Source organism: Hyla sarda, chromosome 10 (genome assembly GCF_029499605.1).
Source record: "Hyla sarda isolate aHylSar1 chromosome 10, aHylSar1.hap1, whole genome shotgun sequence".
NCBI lineage: Eukaryota > Metazoa > Chordata > Amphibia > Anura > Hylidae > Hyla > Hyla sarda.
In genome coordinates, this window is record NC_079198.1 from 29,843,915 (window position 1) to 29,865,434 (window position 21,520).

Consider the following 21,520-nt stretch of genomic DNA (forward strand, 5'->3'; position numbering starts at 1 on the left):
TATGACCTCCCCACAACACCTGGGCATGCTCCTGATGAGGTGGCGGATGGTCTCCTGAGGGATGTCCTCCCAGACCTGGACTAAAGCATCTGCCAACTACTGGACAGTCTGTGGTGCAATATGGCGCTGGTGGATGGAGCAAGACAGGATGTCCCAGATGTGCTCAATTGGATTCAGGTCTGGGGAATGGGCGGGCCAGTCCATAGCATCAATGCCTTCCTCTTGCAGGAACTGCTGACACACTCCAGCCACATGAGGTCTAGCATTGTCTTGCATTAGGAGGAACCAAGGGTCAACCACACCAGAATATGGTCTCAGAAGGGGTCTGAGGATCTCGGTACCTAATGGCAGTCAGACTTCCTCTGGCAAGCACATGGAGGGCTGTGCGGCCCCCAAAGAAATGCCTCCCCAAACCATTACTGACCCACCGCCAAACCGGTCATGCTGGAGGATGTTGCAGGCAGCAAAACGTTCTCCACGGCGTCTCCAGACTCGGTCACTTCTGTCACATGTGCTCAGTGTGAACCTGCTTTCATCTGTGAAGAGCACAGGGCGCCAGTGGCAAATTTGCCAATCTTGGTGTTCTCTGGCAAATACCAAACGTCCTGCATGATGTTGGGCTGTGAGCACAACCCCCACCTGTGGATGTCGGGCCCTCATACCACCCTCATGGATTCTTTTTCTTACCATTTGAGTGGAAAAATTCACATTTGTGGCCTGCTGGAGGTCATTTTGCAGGGCTCTGGCAGTGCTCCTCCTGCTCCTTCTTGCACAAAGGCGGAGGTAGCGGTCCTGCTGCTGGGTTGTTGCCCTCCTACGGCCTCCTCCATGTCTCATGATGTACTGGCTTGTCTCCTGGTAGCGCCTCCATGATTTGGACCCTACACTGACAGACACAGCAAACCTTCTTGCCACAGCTCGCATTGATGTGCCATCCTGCATGAGCTGCACTACCTGAACCACTTATGTGGGTTGTAGACTCCGTCTCATGCTACCACTAGAGTGAAAGCACCGCCAGCATTTAAAGTGACCAAAACATCAGCCTGGAAGCATTGGAACCGAGAAGTGGTCTGTGGTCACCACCTGCAGAACCACTCCTTTATTGGAGTGTCTTGCTAATTGCCTATAATTTCCACCTGTTGTCTGTTCCATTTGCACAACAGCATGTGAAATTGATTGTCAATCAGTGTTGCTTCCTGAGTGGACAGTGTGATTTCACAGAAGTGTCATTCACTTAAGAGTTACTTAGTATTGTTTAAGTGTTCCTTCAATTTTTTTGAGCAGTGTACATTTATATATACTGCTTGATAATGACTGGGGGAGCCTAGTCGAAATGTCGCTTTGATTTCTGTGATGGAAAAACACAAGTTTTTCTTCAAAATTGATCCTATGTGCTGCTGAGAGATTCTTTTTGTGTTATATATATATATATATGTGTGGATATATAATTTGCTGACAGCTGGATCACATGAGGCTAGTTACATTTGGCTTCAGGTGTGTCAGTGCACCTAGGATTCCATATCAGTGTGCTATATGCCCATGCCATGATATAGGAACTAGTACTACCTATACCCATTTGTATATGTCATAATTACCTGTCTGTTGATGGTTTGAATATATATATATATATACCCACCAAATTTGAGACTTAAGATCTGAAAATAAGAAGTATGCTATATACCCATTGATTCTGTATTACAGCATATTACATATTAATATATAATTATCTGTCCCGTTTATAGGGGGATATAGTAAAAAGTTCCCATCTGTTGTTTAGATGAATCCTTGATATGTTTATAAAGTAGTGTACATCATCTACACTGCACTTTTCTATTATAAGGTATAAAGTACATGGTCCTCATTGGAGTTAAATGGTGCATGAACTCTGACGTCTTCACATATTTTCAATACACATCGACTGAGCTGTGTTTTTAAATTCACATTTTGTCCATACAATTTGGGTAAACGTTGAGTTTTATTACTTTGCGTTCATATGTAATTCTATATGATGCCTTCCTATGTACTCTAGGGCCATTTTCCTATTGTTGTTGCTTTCACAGAAACACAGAACATTGATGAGCCCCATTGAATAGGGCCAACTGGGTCCATTATCAGAATTAAAGATTCAGTCCAAAATGGCTACATTTCGACCAGCTCCCTTGGTCTTTCTCAAGCTGGGGAGCTGGTCGAAATACTTCTTTTTCATGGAATTTCTAAATGATAGATAGATAGATATGAGATACTGTAGATAGATAGATACAGATTCAAACAAAGAGGTTCCGCAGCACTCCAAAAGTAGATAAACAAACATGTTTATTGACCCATGGTCAGAAGTGAATGCAACAGTATCACACTGTCTTCCTCAAGCATAAACAAGTGGTCACAAGTGATAACATATATATATATATATATATATATATGGTAACATGCATAATTGTATTTTTTTTGTATACACCTGTTACATTTTTGAGATGTACTTAGGCATGATGATAAATAAATTCAATTAAACTGTATAATAATTTTTCTATAGTAAATGTATTAATAATAATTTGTCACAATTTATTTTTACAATATTTATACATATATACACAAGGTTCTATTAATTTGTACACATGAAAACAACTATTTCTGCACACACTGACACTAGGCTTATCCCTTTCTTTTTCCTCTTTCTCCCTTTGCTTTTTTTCTTTTTCTCTTATTTTTTTTTTCTTTTTCCTATTGTCTTTTTCTTTCCTTCCTCCCCCTTTCTCCCCCCCCCTCTCCCTCTTCCTTTCCCTCCCCTTCCCTTTTCCTCCCTTCTCCCCTCCCCCCCTCCCCACGGTTCTAGTGCGTTTTTGATAAGACACCACACCTTATACCCTTTGCACTAGGGTCAATATGATACATTGACACTACTATTAGGTGTACATATAGTTGATGGTAAATCGAGATTTTCCTAGCTTGTGACGGAAAATATTAGTTATATGAAGACAGGAGGCGAGTATCTTATGCATTAATCTTTCTTTATTAATGCCCATAGCAGAAAATGCACTATTTAATGTAAAGAAAAATGAACAGAAACTTGAACTACAACTCCCAGCAGTCCTAGGGCCACAGTGGCCACTCCCAACCCTGTAGGCCCTATATAAGGACTGCCTCATAACAGATCTTCCTCTTTCTGTATGCGAATAGCCACTGCACCGGAACCATGAACTCCAAGCGGACGCCACCATCCTCCTCCAGACTTGTCGACCAACCGGCCCGACATCTCAGCTTCCGGAGGCAAACTGGGGAACTTCAACTTCGTCCCAACGGGGACCTTAGATAAACCCAACGCATTCGACCAACAGGTTATCCATGCACAGGAACCAGCTGCTGTGATCAGTACCCTGAAAAGAGAATGTAGAAACGTAATAGGGTTGGGTAGGGAGGGAAGATACTCGCCTCCTGTCTTCATATAACTAATATTTTCCGTCACAAGCTAGGAAAATCTCGATTTATATATCAGACAGGAGACTCATATCTTATGCAGGTTCAAAGCTAGCAACCAGATAAAATACATACAAACATAAGCAAAACATCACAAAACCGACATGGAGACATGTTCCTCCGGTCTGAAGTAGAAATGACGAAAGGTAGATTCAGAAGACCAATCAGCCGCCATTAAAAGATCAGCAAGGGAACCACCCGTCGTGACCACTTTAGTGGCCATAGCGCCCCTGGATGAGTGTGCCCCAAAAAGGGACACGTCTATGCCCGCCATCTCCATGGCGGATCGGACCCACCGGGCCAGGGTTGCGGAGGTGACCGGATGATGAGGCTTGACATAAGAGACAAGGAGTTGAGAAAAGTCAGGAGAACGTAGCTCAGCAATGAGCGACTCGTAAGTTTGAAGGCAACGAACAACGCAGAGGCGAGGATGTGCTGGAAAATAAGGGTAGAAAACTGAATGTAAACTCGTTTTGGTCCTGCGTACCACCGAGAAGTTTACACCTTGAGGCGAGAATTGACGCCTAGAGATGTCCAGGGCTTTAACATCCGAGACTCTCTTGATGGAGACCAGGCATAATAGGACCGTAAGTTTGTAGGACAACAGGCGCAAAGAAAGCGCCTCATTGTCCTCCCATCCGGAGAACATGTCCAGCAATCGGGAAACATCCCAAGTGGATTGATATTTAGGACGTGGAGGACGCTTAAATTTGATGCCGCGCAACAACCTACACACCAATGGGTGTTTGCCAACCGGCAACGAGTCCACCGGGTAATGATAAGCGGAAATTGCCGACCGGTACACGTTGATGGAGCTGAATGATTTACCGGATTCAAAAGAATCCGCCAGGTAATTTACTATTATGGATATAGGCGCTTGTATGGGATCAACCTGTCGTTGATCACACCAACGCACCCAAAGTCTCCAGGCTGATCGATATGCCGATCGAGTCCCGGGGGCCCAGGCCAGGGCGAGTAGGTCCCTAGCTGATTGAGAAAGGTCGCCGTCTGTGTCCGGCACCCTGAAACCAACCACGCTAGGAGAGTCAGGTTGCCCTCCGCTACTAGAGGGTGGATACGCCTGGTTGGGTTGGAGAGAATTTGCGGGAAACTCGGCAGTAACCTGGGATAATCCAAGGTCATCCCCAGAAGGAGGGGAAACCAGGGCTGTGTCGGCCACCAGGGGGTGATCAACACAATGTTCGCCTTCTGGTTCGTTAGATGTAGGAGAACTTTGGGGATCATGGAGAACGGGGGAAACGCATAGTGCGTCCCCTCCGGCCATATTTGGCGAAAGGCGTCGACCGCGACTGCCTCTGGGTCTGGTCGCCAGCTGAAGAATCGAGGTAGATGATGATTGAGTCGTGAGGCAAAGAGATCTATGCTCAACGGACCCCAAAGGAGATTCAGCTGAAGGAAGATGGAACGATCCAGACGCCAGTCGCTGGAGTCCAGAAGATAGCGAGAATTCCAATCGGCTACCGCATTGGAAACCCCTGGAATATATTCTGCCAACGGTACGATGTTGCGGGAGAGGCAGAAGTGCCAAAAACCCCTCGCGATGTCGGCAAGGATTTTGGATCTGGTGCCCCCCAGGCGGTTGACATATTGTACCGCCGCAACATTGTCCATGCGCAATAATACGCAGCAATTGGAGACCTCTGACAGGAAGCTCTTGACGGCAAATGATGCCGCCAGAAGTTCTAATGCATTGATGTGGAGGAGGGATTCCTCTGAGGACCAGGTCCCTCCCGTAGTGGCGTCTCCAAAACGAGCGCCCCAGCCTAGGCGGCTCGCATCCGACTCTAGAATGAAGTCCGGACTGGAATTGAAGATCGTCTTGCCATTCCATTCGACGGCATGACGTAGCCACCACCGCAATTCTGCCTTGGCCTCCGCATCGAGGGGTATCTCGTCTGCGTACTTGAGGCCTTGCCGAAGATGAAGGATTTTGAGTCTCTGGAGGGCCCTGTAGTGTAGAGGGGCCGGAAATATGGCCTGAATGGAGGCCGCCAAGAGACCCACCAAGCGAGCTAGGGTCCGCAACGACAAAAAGCCTTTGCGCAAAACTGCCCTGATCTCCTTGCGAATGAGAGCCAACTTCGCCTTGGGCAAGCGCAACACAGCTTGATTGGTGTCCACCAAGAAACCCAAGAACTCCAGCTCCTGTACAGGGGCGAGGACTGATTTCTCGTGGTTGATTAGAAATCCCAGTCCTTGTAAGAGGGAAATCGTCCACCCCAAGTGGAGAGAGGCTTGATTCTTTGAGCGAGCCATGATGAGGATGTCGTCCAGATAAATGATCAGACGAACCCCTCTGCTCCTCAGGGAAGCCACCACCGGTTTCAATAGTTTGGTGAAGCACCAGGGGGCAGACGAGAGACCGAAAGGAAGGCAAGAAAATTGCCACATCCGATCTCTCCAGATGAAACGGAGTAGTTGTTGGGAAGCCGTGTCCATGGGGACGGTGAGATAGGCGTCTTTTAAGTCCACCTTCACCAGCCAGTCTCCCGTTTGCAGAAGGTCCCGAAGGCAATGTATGCCTTCCATCTTGAAATGTCGATAGGCGACATGTTGGTTGAGATCCCGAAGGTTTATCACGGGGCGGAATCCGCCTCCTTTTTTCTTGACGAGGAAAAGGTTGCTGACAAACCCCGGGGATGACGGGTTGACCTCTACAACCGCTCGTTTGGACAAAAGGTCCTGCAATTCTTTGTCTATGAGGGTAACGTTTTGAAGTGAAAACCGGATGGGAAGGGGTAGTATGCCCAGTTCCGGAGGGGTGAGAAGATCTATATGGCAACCCGTTATAGTCGTGAGAATCCACGCGTCTGCCGTAATCGCAGACCAGGCGTGGATAAAATACTGAAGACGGCCCCCAACAGGAATGTGAGAAAGTAATAGAAGGAAAAGCCGCGAAATGCCGCTACAGGCAGCGATATATTGTACAATAACAATGAGAAAATAATGGAAGTAAATAAAATAATTAATTAATTATAAATAATTAACTATAAATAAATATATACAAATATGAATAAAGAAGAGCACTATATAGTGAGGGAGAAGGAAAGGTAGCTCCCTCAGGCTATAAAAACGGCAGATATAACTGAAAATATATATATAGAAATGGAATCACTTATCTGAAATCTGCTATGAGCAGAAAGAAAGAGGAAGATCTGTTATGAGGCAGTCCTTATATAGGGCCTACAGGGTTGGGAGTGGCCACTGTGGCCCTAGGACTGCTGGGAGTTGTAGTTCAAGTTTCTGTTCATTTTTCTTTACATTAAATAGTGCATTTTCTGCTATGGGCATTAATAAAGAAAGATTAATGCATAAGATATGAGCCTCCTGTCTGATATATAATTGGAAATTACTTCCAATACATAGATGATAACATATTAGCACTTTAATATATTTTGCCCATAATAATGATGCTGACATTGAACCCCGAGTGTAAGCACGCAGGCGCGAACAGGAGGGGGTGATCATGTTACTGTGTTAGGGTACGTTCGCACGGGCGAATTTTTTTGCTGGTTTTCCGCTGTGTATTTGAAAGTGGGCGGGCTCTTCTTGGCTGTCCGCAGCAGATTTTCCGCAGCGGAATTTACCCTGCAGAAAATCCGCCGCAGTCCCTACTGACTTCAATGAGGTTTGCAGCAGATTTTCTGCAGCGTAAATTCCACTGCGGAAAATCTACTGCGGACAGCCGAGAAGAGCCCGCCCACTTTCAAATACGCAGCGGAAAACCTGCAAAAAAATCCGCCCATGTGAAAGTACCCTTAGACTTTAATATACTTTGCCCATAGTTAAGATACCGGCGCAGTTCCCCGTATGCAAGCGCACAGGCGCAAACAGGAGGGAGCGATCACGTGACATGACCGGTAGAATAGGTACACACTATACTATACATGCTGGTATCGGCGTTCCGGAGCGCCATGAGAGATACTACAATGGTATGTGATTCACGCCCACTCGTCACTGCTTTTTAATTGTTGTTTTTCATTTCACAGCTGCAACATAATGGCAATTTGCACTGTCTGCACTTTTATCTGTATCTCTGATTAGATGATACTCTTAATGTATAAATATGTTGATCACACATGAACTGTGAATAAGTATGTTTTATGTGATTTTGTATTTGATGTCGGCACTTAGCACTATTTTATGTAATTGATTGATGTATATTTTGACCATGGGTCAAGAAACATGTTTGTTTAACTACTTTTGGAGTGCTGCAGAACTTTTTTGTGTGAATTTAGATCTATGTGCAGTCTGCGACTGGGACTGACAACATCTGCTTGCACCCGGCACTTTTCAGATAACTTATACTATTTTGTCGCACTGCTTCTACCGCTGGATTGTAGATAGATAGATATGAGACAGATAGATAGATATGAGATAGATAGATATGAGTAGATAGATAGATAAATATGAGATAGATAGATATGAGACAGACAGATAGATAGATAGATAGATATGAGATAGATAGATAGATAGATAGATATGAGATAGATAGATAAATAGATAGGAGATAGATAGATATGAGACAGACAGACAGATAGATAGATAGATATGAGATAGATAGATAAATATGAGATAGATAGATAGATAGATAGATAGGAGATAGATAGATATAAGTAGATAGATAGATATGAGATATAAAGAAAGATAGATAGATTTGAGATAGATAGAAATGAGATAGATATGTAGTATCCCAGTACCGTATTGCATACCGTACCTAGTGTGGTGGTCCCCAGAGTCAGAGTTACTACGCTCAGGTAGGGTCCCCCAGGTGGGACAGCCCCTAGTCGCCTCTCCTCTACTCTAATTATACAATGTTCATGTATGTATATATTTAGTAATAAAATATGTTTAATATAATGTATGATACTTATCTTGTTTAGTGTCGCAGGACCTTAAGTCACGTGACCATGTTAAATCCTCTATGGTATGTTGGAGGACCGTTGGAGGTCCTTGGGTCACATGTTGCCCATAATCCTCTGTAATAGTGATTGACAGAAGTATTGGACCAATTAGCACTAGTCCAGCCCCTGCCTATATAAGGGAGCTGTAGCCAATTATCGCTCTCTTGGGTTGCTGCTCTCATGGATGCCGGACTAGCAGGACGAATCTGCGCAACTTACAAAGACAAGCTAGGCCTGAAAACCTACCGATCTCAGCTGAACTAAACCATGAGTTCTAAACTAATCCCCGCTAAAGCTAGCGTGACTGCTGGACTGCAACTAAATCCCCTAAATCCAGTGGAACAGCGAATGTTATCCTAAAGACTCTAAATTGCTAAAGTCCCAACCTTTGTCAATCTCCAAAGAAAGCTTGCATGTATAGCAACTGTTCCGGTTATGAAGCTTGCATAAAACCTTCAGTAAAAGTTACAACTGTTTCAGCAAACTCTCCGGTTGTGGACATTCCATTATTATCTACCTCCCTATCACTCTTGGGAAGGGTGGCGGTAGGACAAGCATTACTGAGGAGCCCTCACCCTAGCGTCACGAATAGCAAAGGTTAACAAGCACCCTTTAGTCACTGCACAGCTACACTCACCATACCCTACTCCCCCAGGCTATCACAGATAGATATGAGACAGATAGATAGATAGATAGATAGATATGAGATGGATAGATATGACATGGATAGATAGATAGATATGAGATGGATAGATATGACATAGATAGATATGAGATAGATAGATAGATATGAGATGGATAGATATGAGATAGATAGATAGATATGAGATAGATATGAGATAGATAGATATGAGATAGATAGATATGAGATAGATAGATAGATAGATAGATATGAGATATATACATATGAGATATAGAGAGATAGATAGATAAATATGAGATAGATAGATAGATAGATATGAGATGGATAGATATGAGATAGATAGATAGATAGATAGATAGATATGAGATAGATAGATATGAGATAGATAGATAGATAGATATATAGATAGATATGAGAGATATACATATGAGATATAGATAGATAGATATGAAATAGATAAATGTTAACTTAGAAAACTATTGATAATATTGCAGTTGACAACATTAAAAATAGAAGCCATTGCCACACAGACTAGTAGATGTTTCCCTCCTGCCCCCTTCATCTTCCTTATAAATAGATGATATGTGAGAAGTGATATTTTTTTCACTGATTTTCAGGTTCTTTTTCTCAGTTATAATGTGGAAGTGAAAGATTTCACAGCTGTTAAGGAGCCATTTTTAAATACTGAAAAAAAGTTAAGATTCTTATACAAACTTCAGAAATGATCAGAGAACCATTTTGTGTTCAGTAGTCAGAGAGTCACAAAATGGCTGAATAAAAAGAATGAGCTTTGCTATACTTGGTATTAGGCAGTCATACACCAACCAGCTATAACATAAGGCTGTAGTCTCACGTGTGTGTATGAGAACTGGATAGAAAAGGCATAACAACACATTGTAAAGAGCGCGCACTTTTTTAGATTGTGCTTTATGAGCAGCAGCTGGTAAGACATGATTTATAGGCCGCTCTTTCTGCTGCGCTTATAGTCGGCGGCTGCCGTGCAAACCTCCATATTGCAGGGGCACCAAGAGACGGCCAACAGCATCTTTTCTCCAAAATACAAAACCCTCAACTTGATAATCTATTTGGTCCTATAATCCCACAATTCCCTTAAAGTGAATCTGTTACTCAGAAAATCCCTATTAAACCGCTGGTACTGTTAGATAGAATGCAATAAAAGGATACAGATGATGCCTCTGAAGGATTGTGGCTATTTTCTTTAGCTAAAATTGCAGTTTTATGGTCGATTCCAGTGTAAGGGAAGCGGGGTCTAGAGTCTGATGTGCCCTAGGGCTGTAAAATCCCCTCCTAGACGGGCAGGCTGTAGCTTACACTGTCGGGCCCTGGTCACATCCAATGCATGTGCTGTGCAGTGGTGCAGGTATGGTGACCTACTGAAGCCGATGCCTAATTTATACAGCAAATACAGCAACAGATCTGTCTCCCTGCTCTCATTCCCGGTGCAGTTTCAGTAAATTTGACAACCTTGGCTTCAGCTTTAGTAGTTCAGCATGCCAGAAGCCCTGGATCGGACAGCATGGGAGAGGAGGGGCCCATGACAGGGGGAGGATTAGAGCAAGGTAGGGTCATCTGGGGGTTAAAGGGGGGTGGCTTAGGGGAAGGAAGTCACGTAGGCAGGAAGTGGGAAGTCAGTGCAGTGTTAGGGCTGAAAGTTGCCCGTCCGCCCGCCCTTATAATTTTTTCTTGGGGCAGGGGGTTTTATTTGTCACAGCAGCAGGGGCTGGAGGGGGACTTGGAGGCATTAGGAGACATCTGGAGAAGAGTATGGAGAGATTAGGATGGAAAAGCTGGAGCGGTACCCAGCCAGTGGTGGAAATCCCTGCGGGGGGCTGTCCCAAAGGGAAATGGTCTCCGAAAGAGGTGCCCTTGGGTCAGTTGAGTTACGGCCAAGGGTAAAGTAGGAGACTGAAGATTAGTGCTGCCTTCAAGTCCCTCTCCTGCTGGGATAGTGGTTCTAGGATTGTTTTTTCTTGCACTGTTTAAAAGTTATGGGTAATGTTTACCTAATTATTATAAGTGTATTTATTACGGTTATTTACATTGTTAAATATGTTATTTAATAAAGTGGGCTGTTGTGGCCTTTTTCTACCAAACTGGTGTATGATTATTTTTGAAAGGGAGTTTAGGGGGGGTCACAGCGGTATAGCCTATCCTCTAGTCATGTGCCCCAGGGCTGGTTTTGCCTATAGGCAAAATAGGTAGTTGCCTAGAGCACCCTCTTGATGGGGGCACCGCTCTGCCTGCTGCAAGAAAGTTAGTAGCCAGCCTGCATCCAAAGCACCCACTGCTCATCCAAAGCACCTGCCCAGCCAGCACCACTGCTTCATCTCCTAACCAAATGCCCCCAGCCTCCATACATCCGCACCCAATTACATGAGTAGGGGGTTTGTTACAGTGTGTCACCCCAGTAGTAAGGAGATTACATGAGGAGGAAGTTGGTACAAAGTGTCACCCCAGTAGTAAGGAGATTACATGAGGAGTGGGATTGTTACAGTGTGCCACCCCACTAGTAAAGTGGGGCGTGTCAAAGGACGGGACCAATGGGCAGCAAAATTAGCTTTCGCCTAGGGTGGCAAAAATCCTTGCACCAGCCCTGCCTGCGCCATTATGCCAAAACTGCACCATCTCCTTCACACTGAAACAGGCAATAAAACTGCAATTTATTCCTAAAAAAAGACATGGACATGTAATTCAGAGGCATCATCTGTATCCCTTTATTGCATTCCATCTGACAGTGCTCGCAGTTAAATAGCGATTTTTTGGGTGAAAGATTTAGTTTAAATACCTTGGTTGTTCTCCACTGCATCCACTCCAGTTCATCCATGTTCTTCTTAGACACAGATGCCATATTGGACACAATACTCCATGTGTATTCTGACTAGTGATTTATACAAAGGCAAAAATGTCCCTGTCAAAGGGCCTATATGTCTCTCCTGATACATCCCATGACCTTGTTAGCTTTGGCAGCCGCTGCCTGGCACTGATCACTAAAGTTGTTCACCAGTACGCATAAGTCCTTTTTGGTTGTAATCCTACTAAATGTCTTATTATTTAGCACATAACTGTACATTTTGGTTTTATAGCCCAAGTGCATAACCTTACATTTATCCGCATTGAACTTCATTTGCCATGTCTGTGCCCAAGCCTCCAGCTTCCCCAGATCCCTCTGTAATATTATGTTATCCTCCTCTGTGGTATTTACCTTATCCATGTTGGCACTGTGTTAGAAGGTTATTTTCATTCAGATACTCCAGATACTTCTGGACTGTAACTAATGACAACCCACTTATTGTTCTTGTACTAAAAAGTGTATCTCAAGAGCAATATCTGAAGTATTCCAAAGTGTTACACCTCTGTATTAGAACTGCACCAGTTGCTTTTTATAGACCCTTACTTTAGAGGTGGTTTTCCCTGGGGCCTTGTGTACAGCAGACAGCTTATTTGAATTAGTGTTTTTATTTTTATTTTATTCTACATTAAAGCACAGGGTTGTACCATTTCTGCCACTACTTCTACCAAGTCTAACAATGCATTTGTACAGAGGAAGGTTTCACACTTTTTGTGTATGTGAAGATTGAATTGGCTCTTGAAGCAGCTATCTGACACTGACTACTGCTTAGCTTAAAGAAAATGATCTAAATGTAAAAGGACAGAATTATTTTGGATGTTTCTTTCAAAAAATTTTCTTTGCTGAGAACAATTTTAGCAATCGAACAATCGACAATAAGTTTCACTAAAATATATTGATTTTTTTCAGGATATTGGAAAAACGGCAGCCAAACAGCGGGGAAACAATCGAATTGACAGAAGAAGGAAGGCCGGTGATTAAGACCGAGAAACGTCAGCCTGTTGTAGACTGTACATGCTTTGGATTGCCCCGACGTTACATTATTGCCATTATGAGTGGACTGGGGTTCTGTATCTCTTTCGGTATCAGATGTAACCTGGGTGTGGCCATCGTCAGTATGGTGAATAATAACACAGTGTATAGAGGGGACAAACTCGTCATGGAGGTAAGAATCGTCATCATAATGTTGACTGACCACCGTAAACCACTGCAGCTAGAATACAATGTGTAGATTTTAAGCTTATAGACCAGTTGTCCCCAAACTGTGGACCCCCAGATGTTGCAAAACTACAATTTCCAGCATGCCAGGACAAATGTTGCAGCATCTGGAGGTCCACTGTTTGGAGACCATTGTTATAGACAAATGTCACAAGTTAATATGTTCAGTTCATGGCATCGCTTATGCAACATTATACCTGCAACTCTTTCTGGATTGGTGCCAGAAGTCTTCAAATCATGCCAGAGATTCCCAATTGGATTAAGGTCTGGACTGTGACTGGGCCATTCCAATGTAGTATGATGTCCTCCTCCTCTGTGCTGATTACCTTACCCAGTTTAGTGTCATCTGCAAATATTGAAATTCTACTCTGTAATCCCTCTACAAGGACATATTGAAGAAGTGGACCCAGTACTGCCCCCTGTGGAACCCCACCAGAAACTGTCACCCAACCAGTACGTTCCATTGATCCCCACCTTCTGCTTCCTGTGGTGAGGGCGTGATGAGGGCAGATGTTATTACCCTAGGGGCAGATGGCATTAACCCCTTGTATTGGTGACACCAGGTTGTGGTTTACCTCTGCACTGCCCGAGGTATGGCCCCTGGATCCTGGGCTAGGCGCTTGGCAAATAATGACTCTGATGCCAAGTTACGGAACAACAGCAGCTTTACTGAGGTTAGACAGGTGTTATAGTCTTTACAGCTCATTTAGGCCCAAGGAGGTGACCAGTGACTTTAGAGACTTGAGGGCTCACTGGGACTTGTAGTGGACTTGGACTGAGTTATGCAGACCCACGCAGACTTTAGCAGAATTGACTGACTTGACTAAGACTGACTAGACTTCACCCCTTTGGTAGCTTACCAGGCTTTGACTTTGGGGCACTTGTGGGGCACTTGGTGATGGAAGTGTGGCTGCATGGATAGGCCCTGGGTCTCTTCAGGACACCAGACACTCTCAGGTTTTGACTGTTCTGTACTCAGATAAGACTGGAACTCAAGAGAGCTAGCTAACTCCTCCCTTAGTTTATATAGGAGGGCCTTGGATGAATCCTATAGGTTACCTTCAAGTCACTTGGTCACTTGCACCTTCCTAGGTTACATATCTTAACAACAGGACTTAAATACATTTAAATAAGACAGTAACCATTTGTAGGAACATTCACATAACCAGAGTCCTGAGTAGTGTTGGGCCAGGGGACTAGGACTGAATCCACCTGAAAAGGACCATAGATTGTACAGTGGGGATCAAAAGTTTGGGCACCCCAGGAAAAATTTGTATTAATGTGCATAAAGAAGCCAAGGAAAGATGGAAAAATATCCAAAAGGCATCAAATTACAGATTAGACATTCTTATAATATGTCAACAAAAGTTAGATTTTATTTCCATCATTTACACTTTCAAAATAACAGAAAACAAAAAAAATGGCGTCTGAAAAAGTTTGGCCACCCTGAAGAATTTATAACATGTACTGCCCCCTCTGCAAAGCTGAGGCCTGCCAGTGTCATGGATTGTTCTCAATCATCATCTGGGAAGACCAGGTGATTTCAATCTCAAAGGTTTTAAATGTCCAGACTCATCTGACCTTGCCCCAACAATCAGCACCATGGGTTCTTCTAAGCAGTTGTCTAGAAATCTGAAACTGAAAATAGTTGACTCTCACAAAGCTGGAGAAGGCTATAAGAAGATAGAAAAATTTTTCAGATGTCAATATCCTCTGTTCGGAATGTAAATAAGAAATGGAAGTCATCAGGAACAGTGGAAGTTAAAGCAAGATCTGGAAGACCAAGAAAAATATAAGACAGAACAGCTCGCAGGATTGTGAGAAAAACTATTCCAAACCCACGTTTGACTGCACAATCCCTCCAGAAAGATCTGGCAGACACTGGAGTTGTGGTACACTATTCCACTATAAAGAGATACTTGTACAAATATGGTCTTCATGGAAGAGTCATCAGAAGAAAACCTCTTCTACGTCCTCACCCCAAAAATCAGCATTTGAACTTTGCAAATGAACATATAGACAAGCCTGATGCATTTTGGAAACAAGTTCTGTGGACCGATGAGGTTAAAATTGAACTTTTTGGCCGGAATGAGCAAAGGTACGTTTAGATAAGTAGGGGAACAGAATTTGATGAAAAGAATCCCTGTCCAACTGTTAAGTATGGGGGTGGATCAATCATACTTTGGGGTTGCATTGCAGCCAGTGGCATCGGGAACATCTCACGTGTGGAAGGCAAAATGGATTCAATAACATTTCAGCAAATTTTGGATGCTAACTTGATGCCATCTGTGAAAAAGCTGAAGTTAAAGAGAGGATGGCTTCTACAAATGGATAATGATCCTAAACACACCTCGAAATCCACGGGGGATTACATCCAGAGGTGTACAATGAAGGTTTTGCCATGGCCTTCACAATCTCCTGACCTCAACATCATTGAAAATCTATGGATAGACCTTAAAAGAGCAGTGCGTGACAGACAGCCCAGAAATCTCAAAGAACTGGAAGACTTTTGTAAGGAAGAATGGGGAAAGATGCCTCAAACAAGAATTGAAAGACTCTTGGCTGGCTACAAAAAGTGTTTACAAGCTGTGATACCTGCCAAAGGGGGCAGTGCATGCTATAAATTCTGCAGGGTGCCCAAACTTTTGCAGGCGCCATTTTTTTGTTTTCTGTTATTTTGAAAGTGTAAATGATGGAAATAAAATCTAACTTTTGTTGACATATTATAAGAATGTCTAATCTGTAATTTGATGCATTTTGGAGATTTTTCCATCTTTCCTTGGCTTCTTATGCACATTAATACACATTTTTTACCTGGGGTGCCCAAACTTTTGATCCCCACTGTACAGAAGGGTCATTTCTGTACAGGGCCACCACATTCCTTTCACCGAGGCAGTGGCTAAACCATTTACATATACCCTCCCCGAATCCATTCATCCTTATTTTATGTGCTAACCTTTTGTGTGGGACAGTATCAAATGCCTTAGAAAAGTCCAGATACACAGCATCCAGTGTGGGGCACAATTTCATAATGCCGCATTCTGTTGAGTGTACGGCTTGTAGTGGTCCTACTGACAGACACTTCTTTCTCCACTTTGGATCTTTGAAGCTCTTTTGCTGTTTTTGCTGAATCTCAGATTTTTGCCGTCATTGCCCAGTTTTTGAGTTTTGGCACCTTCTCATGTATGGTTTTTGGTTGTGTCATATTCTATTCAATTTATTCTATTTGATTTAAAGCATTACTGTCATTAACCTCTTAATGACGTGCGCCAGATATATACGGTGCGCTGCATATTATTTCAGTCCTGGCTGCTATCAGATAACGGCTAATGCTGGACATCGCGTGATCGGGCTGAATCCCAGCATTAACAATTTAGACAATGACATCAAGGTCCATTGCGTTGTCTAAAATGCTGAAAATACACTGCTGGCAGCTCTGCCGAGCTGATCGGGATCATTGCAGGGAAATTCGCAATGTCCAGCTGAGAGGACAGCAGGAGGGCCCTTACCTGCCTGCTCACCGTCCAATTGGTTCTCCAAGGCCATGGCAGGCTGGAGCAATGGAGGACGGACCGATAACACTGATCAATGCTGTGGTATGCCATAGCATTGGACAGTATATGCAATCAAAGTATTGCATTTAATAGTCTCTTATGAGGACTAAAAAAGTGGGTAAAAAAATGTAAAAATAAAAAAGTTAATAAGTGTAATTTAACCCCTTCCCTAATAAAAGTTTGAATAACCCCCCTTTTTCCCCCCAAAAATAAAAAAAATATGTCAACAAAAATAAACATAAACAGTGTGCGTAAATGTCCAAACAAAAATATAGTGTTAAATAATTTTACCTAAAAGTGCACTTTGTAAAATCGGAAGCCCCAAAAAGTTATAAAATGGCGTTTTTTTTTTTCAAATTTGCCTCACAAATAATATATATTTTTGGGTTTTGCCGTAGATTTTGTTGTGAAATGATTGATGTCATTACAAAGTAAAATGGGTGGTCTGTAGATGGAAAATTTAAAGCATTTTGGTTATCAGAAGGTAAGGTGGAAAAAACAAAAGTGCAAGGATCAACAAATTCCTGAGACCCACTGCGTTCATGAGTTATTAGCAGACGTAGAGAGAGGCAGAGAAATGAACAGATCTCTCATTTAGCCAGGGAGCGGAGCGCAATGCCGCCCGCTTCTCCGGCTAATAACTCATGATGACAGTGGGTCTCAGGAGTGAGACTCGGTGCGATCAACAACTTTTGACATGTCTGATAATCATGTGAAAAGTTATTTTTATGACAGTACTGATGTAATATTTTCTTTATAACCCAACCCTAATTTACTGTATAGTTGTCTACAACTTAGTCATTTTACTCCTTGGAGGCTCCTTCTGTCATCAGAAATCTTGTCTTGACAATGTCTAATGCTAAAGTTTCTCAACATGTACATGTGGTAAGCTTGGGGGATGTTGGGTGATATGGGGTGTTGCAGAATAGTGTTGCGGGCTGTAGCATTAACCCTTGATTGCCGTGACGCCAGGGTGTGGGCTTTCTCTAGATATATAAATGTCCCCCCGCCACCCGTCTCAAGTACGATAGGAAGGAATAAAGGATTGTCCACAGCAGAAGTAGTAATAAACTGGAAATGAGGTAAAATAAACTTTGATTTTTGCTGTACGCTGTTCCACTGAATTTAGGGGTATGTTCAGGTTCAGTAGTTACGTAGGATTGGTGAGATTTGGGTCGGATTAACTCACGGTTTAGAATGCACTGAAGTGGAAGGCTTCAGGCCTAGCTTGTCTTGTAGCTGTGATCACAGATCTGCTTTCTCTGAGATCCCAAGGGAAAGAGAGTGATTATTGGATACAACGCCCTTATATACAGAAGGGGATGGGTCAAAACTTATTGGTTCCCAGACCTGTCAGTCCTAAACCAAGGCATTAGGGTTACATCACATGACCTAAATGTCCTTGAACCTTAGCATAACACAATTCTCCAAACATCACGTGACCAAAGGTCCTGTACATAAATTACATTATAATAAAATATATAAAATATATACACTTTTAAATAGCACTATGAGGTGATTAGGGGTTAACCCATCAGGAAAGCTCTACCAGCATGGAGGAACTCTGACTGTGGGGACTTACGACAAAGGTACGGGACCAAGTTCAGTACCGGGACACCACAAACATATCTATTGGATAGAGAAGCAGAAGCTATAGCCCTGGCAAGGTGACTGTATTGCAGGCTACTTCTAGCATTGCACCTTTGTCAGTAGTGGGTGGCCAATCCAAGTGTATCTAGTAGTTGCTAAAGTTTTGCAGATATTTGTTGTTTTGCTAAAGGTAAGTATTATCTGTTGCACCAAATAGTGTGCACTGAAATTGCACTACTTATATGCTTCTTGTTTGCTCTTCCTATCACGGATAAAACGCAGACTGCAATTATCATAAATATATTTCTAAGTGTTTTTAAGAGGGGAAAAAAGGGTATAAAATATGGATAGCTAGATAGCTGAGATTGCTAATGCTTTTTTTTTTTTGCTTCCTTTATTTATTGCTATGAACAAGTTAACAGGATATAAAACATAGGCCAGCATATTAACATACACTGTGTTCCCTAATTTCAACCCCACAATAAAACCTCCCAACCTCTTTCTTGCCATGCCGCCAACCTGCATAATGCCAATTGCCATAAAATATGAAAAAATACAGATAGCATATATACCCGAGTATTAGCCATTCCGAATATAAGCCGAGGCCCCTAATTTCACCCCAAAAACCTAGGAAAAGTTATTGACTCGACTATAAGCCTAGGGTGGGAAATACATGATCCCCCCATGTCATCATCCCCCTGTCATCATCCAGACCCCCGTCATTATCGTCCTCCCCCTCCCCTTCATTAAGGGGGGATATGATAAATGTATATAAGTATATTAATGGCCCATACAAAAAATATGGAGAAAAACTGTTCCAGGTCAAACCCCCCCAAAGGACGAGGGGGCACGCCCTCCGTCTGGAGAAGAAAAGGTTTAGTCTCAAGGGGCGGCACGCCTTCTTTACCATAAGAACTGTGAACTTATGGAACAGTCTACCTAAGGAACTGGTCACAGCAAGAAAAATGAACATCTTTAAAACAGGGTTAGATACATTCCTGGAACAAAATAACATTAATGCTCATGAAGAAATATAAAATCCCATCCCTTCCCCAATATCGCGCCACACCCCTACCCTTCAATTCCCTGGTTGAACTTAATTGTCACGATGCCGGCTGGCAGGAGGTGGATCCTCTGTGCCAGAGAGGGATTGGCGTGGACCGTGCTAGTGGACCGGTTCTAAGCCACTACTGGTTTTCACCAGAGCCCGCCGCAAAGCGGGATGGTCTTGCTGCGGCGGTAGTGACCAGGTCGTATCCACTAGCAACGGCTCACCTCTCTGGCTGCTGAAGATGCTGAAGATAGGCGTGGTACAAGGGAGTAGGCAGAAGCAAGGTCGGACGTAGCAGAAGGTCGGGGGCAGGCGGCAAGGATCGTAGTCAGGGGCAACGGCAGGAGGTCAGGAACACGGACTAGGAACAGACAAGGGAACGCTTTCACTAGGCACAAGTGCAACAAGATCCGGCAAGGGAGTGCAAGGGAAGTGAGGTAATATAGGGAAGTGCACAGGTGATTACCCTAATTGGAACCACTGCGCCAATCAGCGGCGCAGTGGCCCTTTAAATCGCAGAGACCCGGCGCGCGCGCGCCCTAGGGAGCGGGGCCGCGCGCGCCGGGACAGAACAGACGGGGAGCGAGTCAGGTAGGGGAGCCGGGGTGCGCATCGCGAGCGGGCGCTACCCGCATCGCGAATCGCATCCCGGCTGGCAGCGGGATCGCAGCGCCCCGGGTCAGAGGACGTGACCGGAGCGCTGCAGCAGAGAGAGAGAAGCGAGCGCTCCGGGGAGGAGCGGGGACCCGGAGCGCTCGGCGTAACAGTACCCCCCCCCTTGGGTCTCCCCCTCTTCTTGGGGCCAAAGAACCTGAGGAAAAAAAACTCAATTTTTCCGTGATGAGGTCCGATGCAAATTAGGAGGGGTTCTGTGTGGAAACGTACGAGACAGTCCAATCTTTTATTGTAAAAACAATAGATGTAGAGGGGTCTGGCGAGACTGGTCACAGGAACGTAGAACCTGTTGATGAGAGAGGCCAAAAAAAATTTTCCTGCAGATCCGGAATCCAAGAAGAGCATAGTAGAGAAGGAGAAGGTAGAGGCAGATATCCGCACAGGCACAGTAAGGCGTGGAGAAGCAGAGTTGACATCAAGAACTGTGTCACCTTTGTGCGGAGTCAGCGTACGTCTTTCCAGGCGGGGAGGACGGATAGGACAATCCTTCAGGAAGTGTTCGGTACCGGCATAGTACAGGCAAAGATTCTCCATGCGGCGTCGTGTCCTCTCTTGAGGTGTCAAGCAAGACCGGTCAACTTGCATAGCCTCCGCGGCGGGAAGCACAGGAACAGATTGCAGAGGACCAGAGGAGAGAGGAGCCGGAGAGAAAAAACGCTTCGTGCGAACAAAGTCCATATCCAGGCGGAGCTCCAGACGCCATCCGGAAGAACGCATGTCAATGCGAGTGGCTAGATGAATGAGTTCATGTAGGTCAGCAGGAGTCTCTCGTGCGGCCAGAACATCTTTAATGTTGCTGGATAGGCCTTTTTTAAAGGTCGCGCAGAGAATCTCACTATTCCAGGACAACTCGTAAGCAAGAGCACGGAACTGAATGGCGTACTCGCCAACAGAAGAAACACCCTGGGCCAGGTTCAGCAGGGCAATCTCGGCTGAAGAAGCTCGGGCAGGTTCCTCAAAGACACTTCGAATTTCCGAGAAGAAGGAGTGTACAGAGGCAGTGACGGGGTCATTGCGGTCCCAGAGCGGTGCGGCCCATGACAGGGCTTTTCCAGACAGAAGGCAGAACACGAAAGCCACCTTAGACCTTTCAGTAGGAAACTGGTCCGACATCATCTCCAAGTGCTGGGAACATTGCGAAAGAAAGCCACGGCAATACTTAGAGTCCCCATTAAATTTGTCCGGCAAGGACAGGCGGAGGCTAGGAGTGGCCGCTCGCTGCGGAGGAGGTGCAGGAGCTGGCGGAGGAGAAGATTGCTGGAGAAGTTGCGACTGAAGTTGGTGCGAAATGGTGGACATTTCCGACAGCTGACGGGTTAGAAGGGCGATCTGTCGGGCTTGCTGGGCGGCCACCGTGGTGAGGTCAGCGACAACTGGCAGAGGAACTTCAGCGGGATCCATGGCCGGATCTACTGTCACGATGCCGGCTGGCAGGAGGTGGATCCTCTGTGCCAGAGAGGGATTGGCGTGGACCGTGCTAGTGGACCGGTTCTAAGCCACTACTGGTTTTCACCAGAGCCCGCC

General features: G+C 44.4%; 1 protein-coding gene across 1 annotated transcript in view; it reads left to right on the forward strand.

Moving 5' to 3' along the window:
* Nucleotides 1-21,520, forward strand: part of SLC17A7 (solute carrier family 17 member 7) — a 135,944-nt gene that overhangs the window by 30,453 nt on the left and 83,971 nt on the right. The window contains exon 2 of the mRNA XM_056541856.1: nt 12,818-13,073. Within this exon, the coding sequence (XP_056397831.1) occupies nt 12,818-13,073 (256 nt within the window). The remainder of the gene's footprint in view (nt 1-12,817; nt 13,074-21,520) is intronic.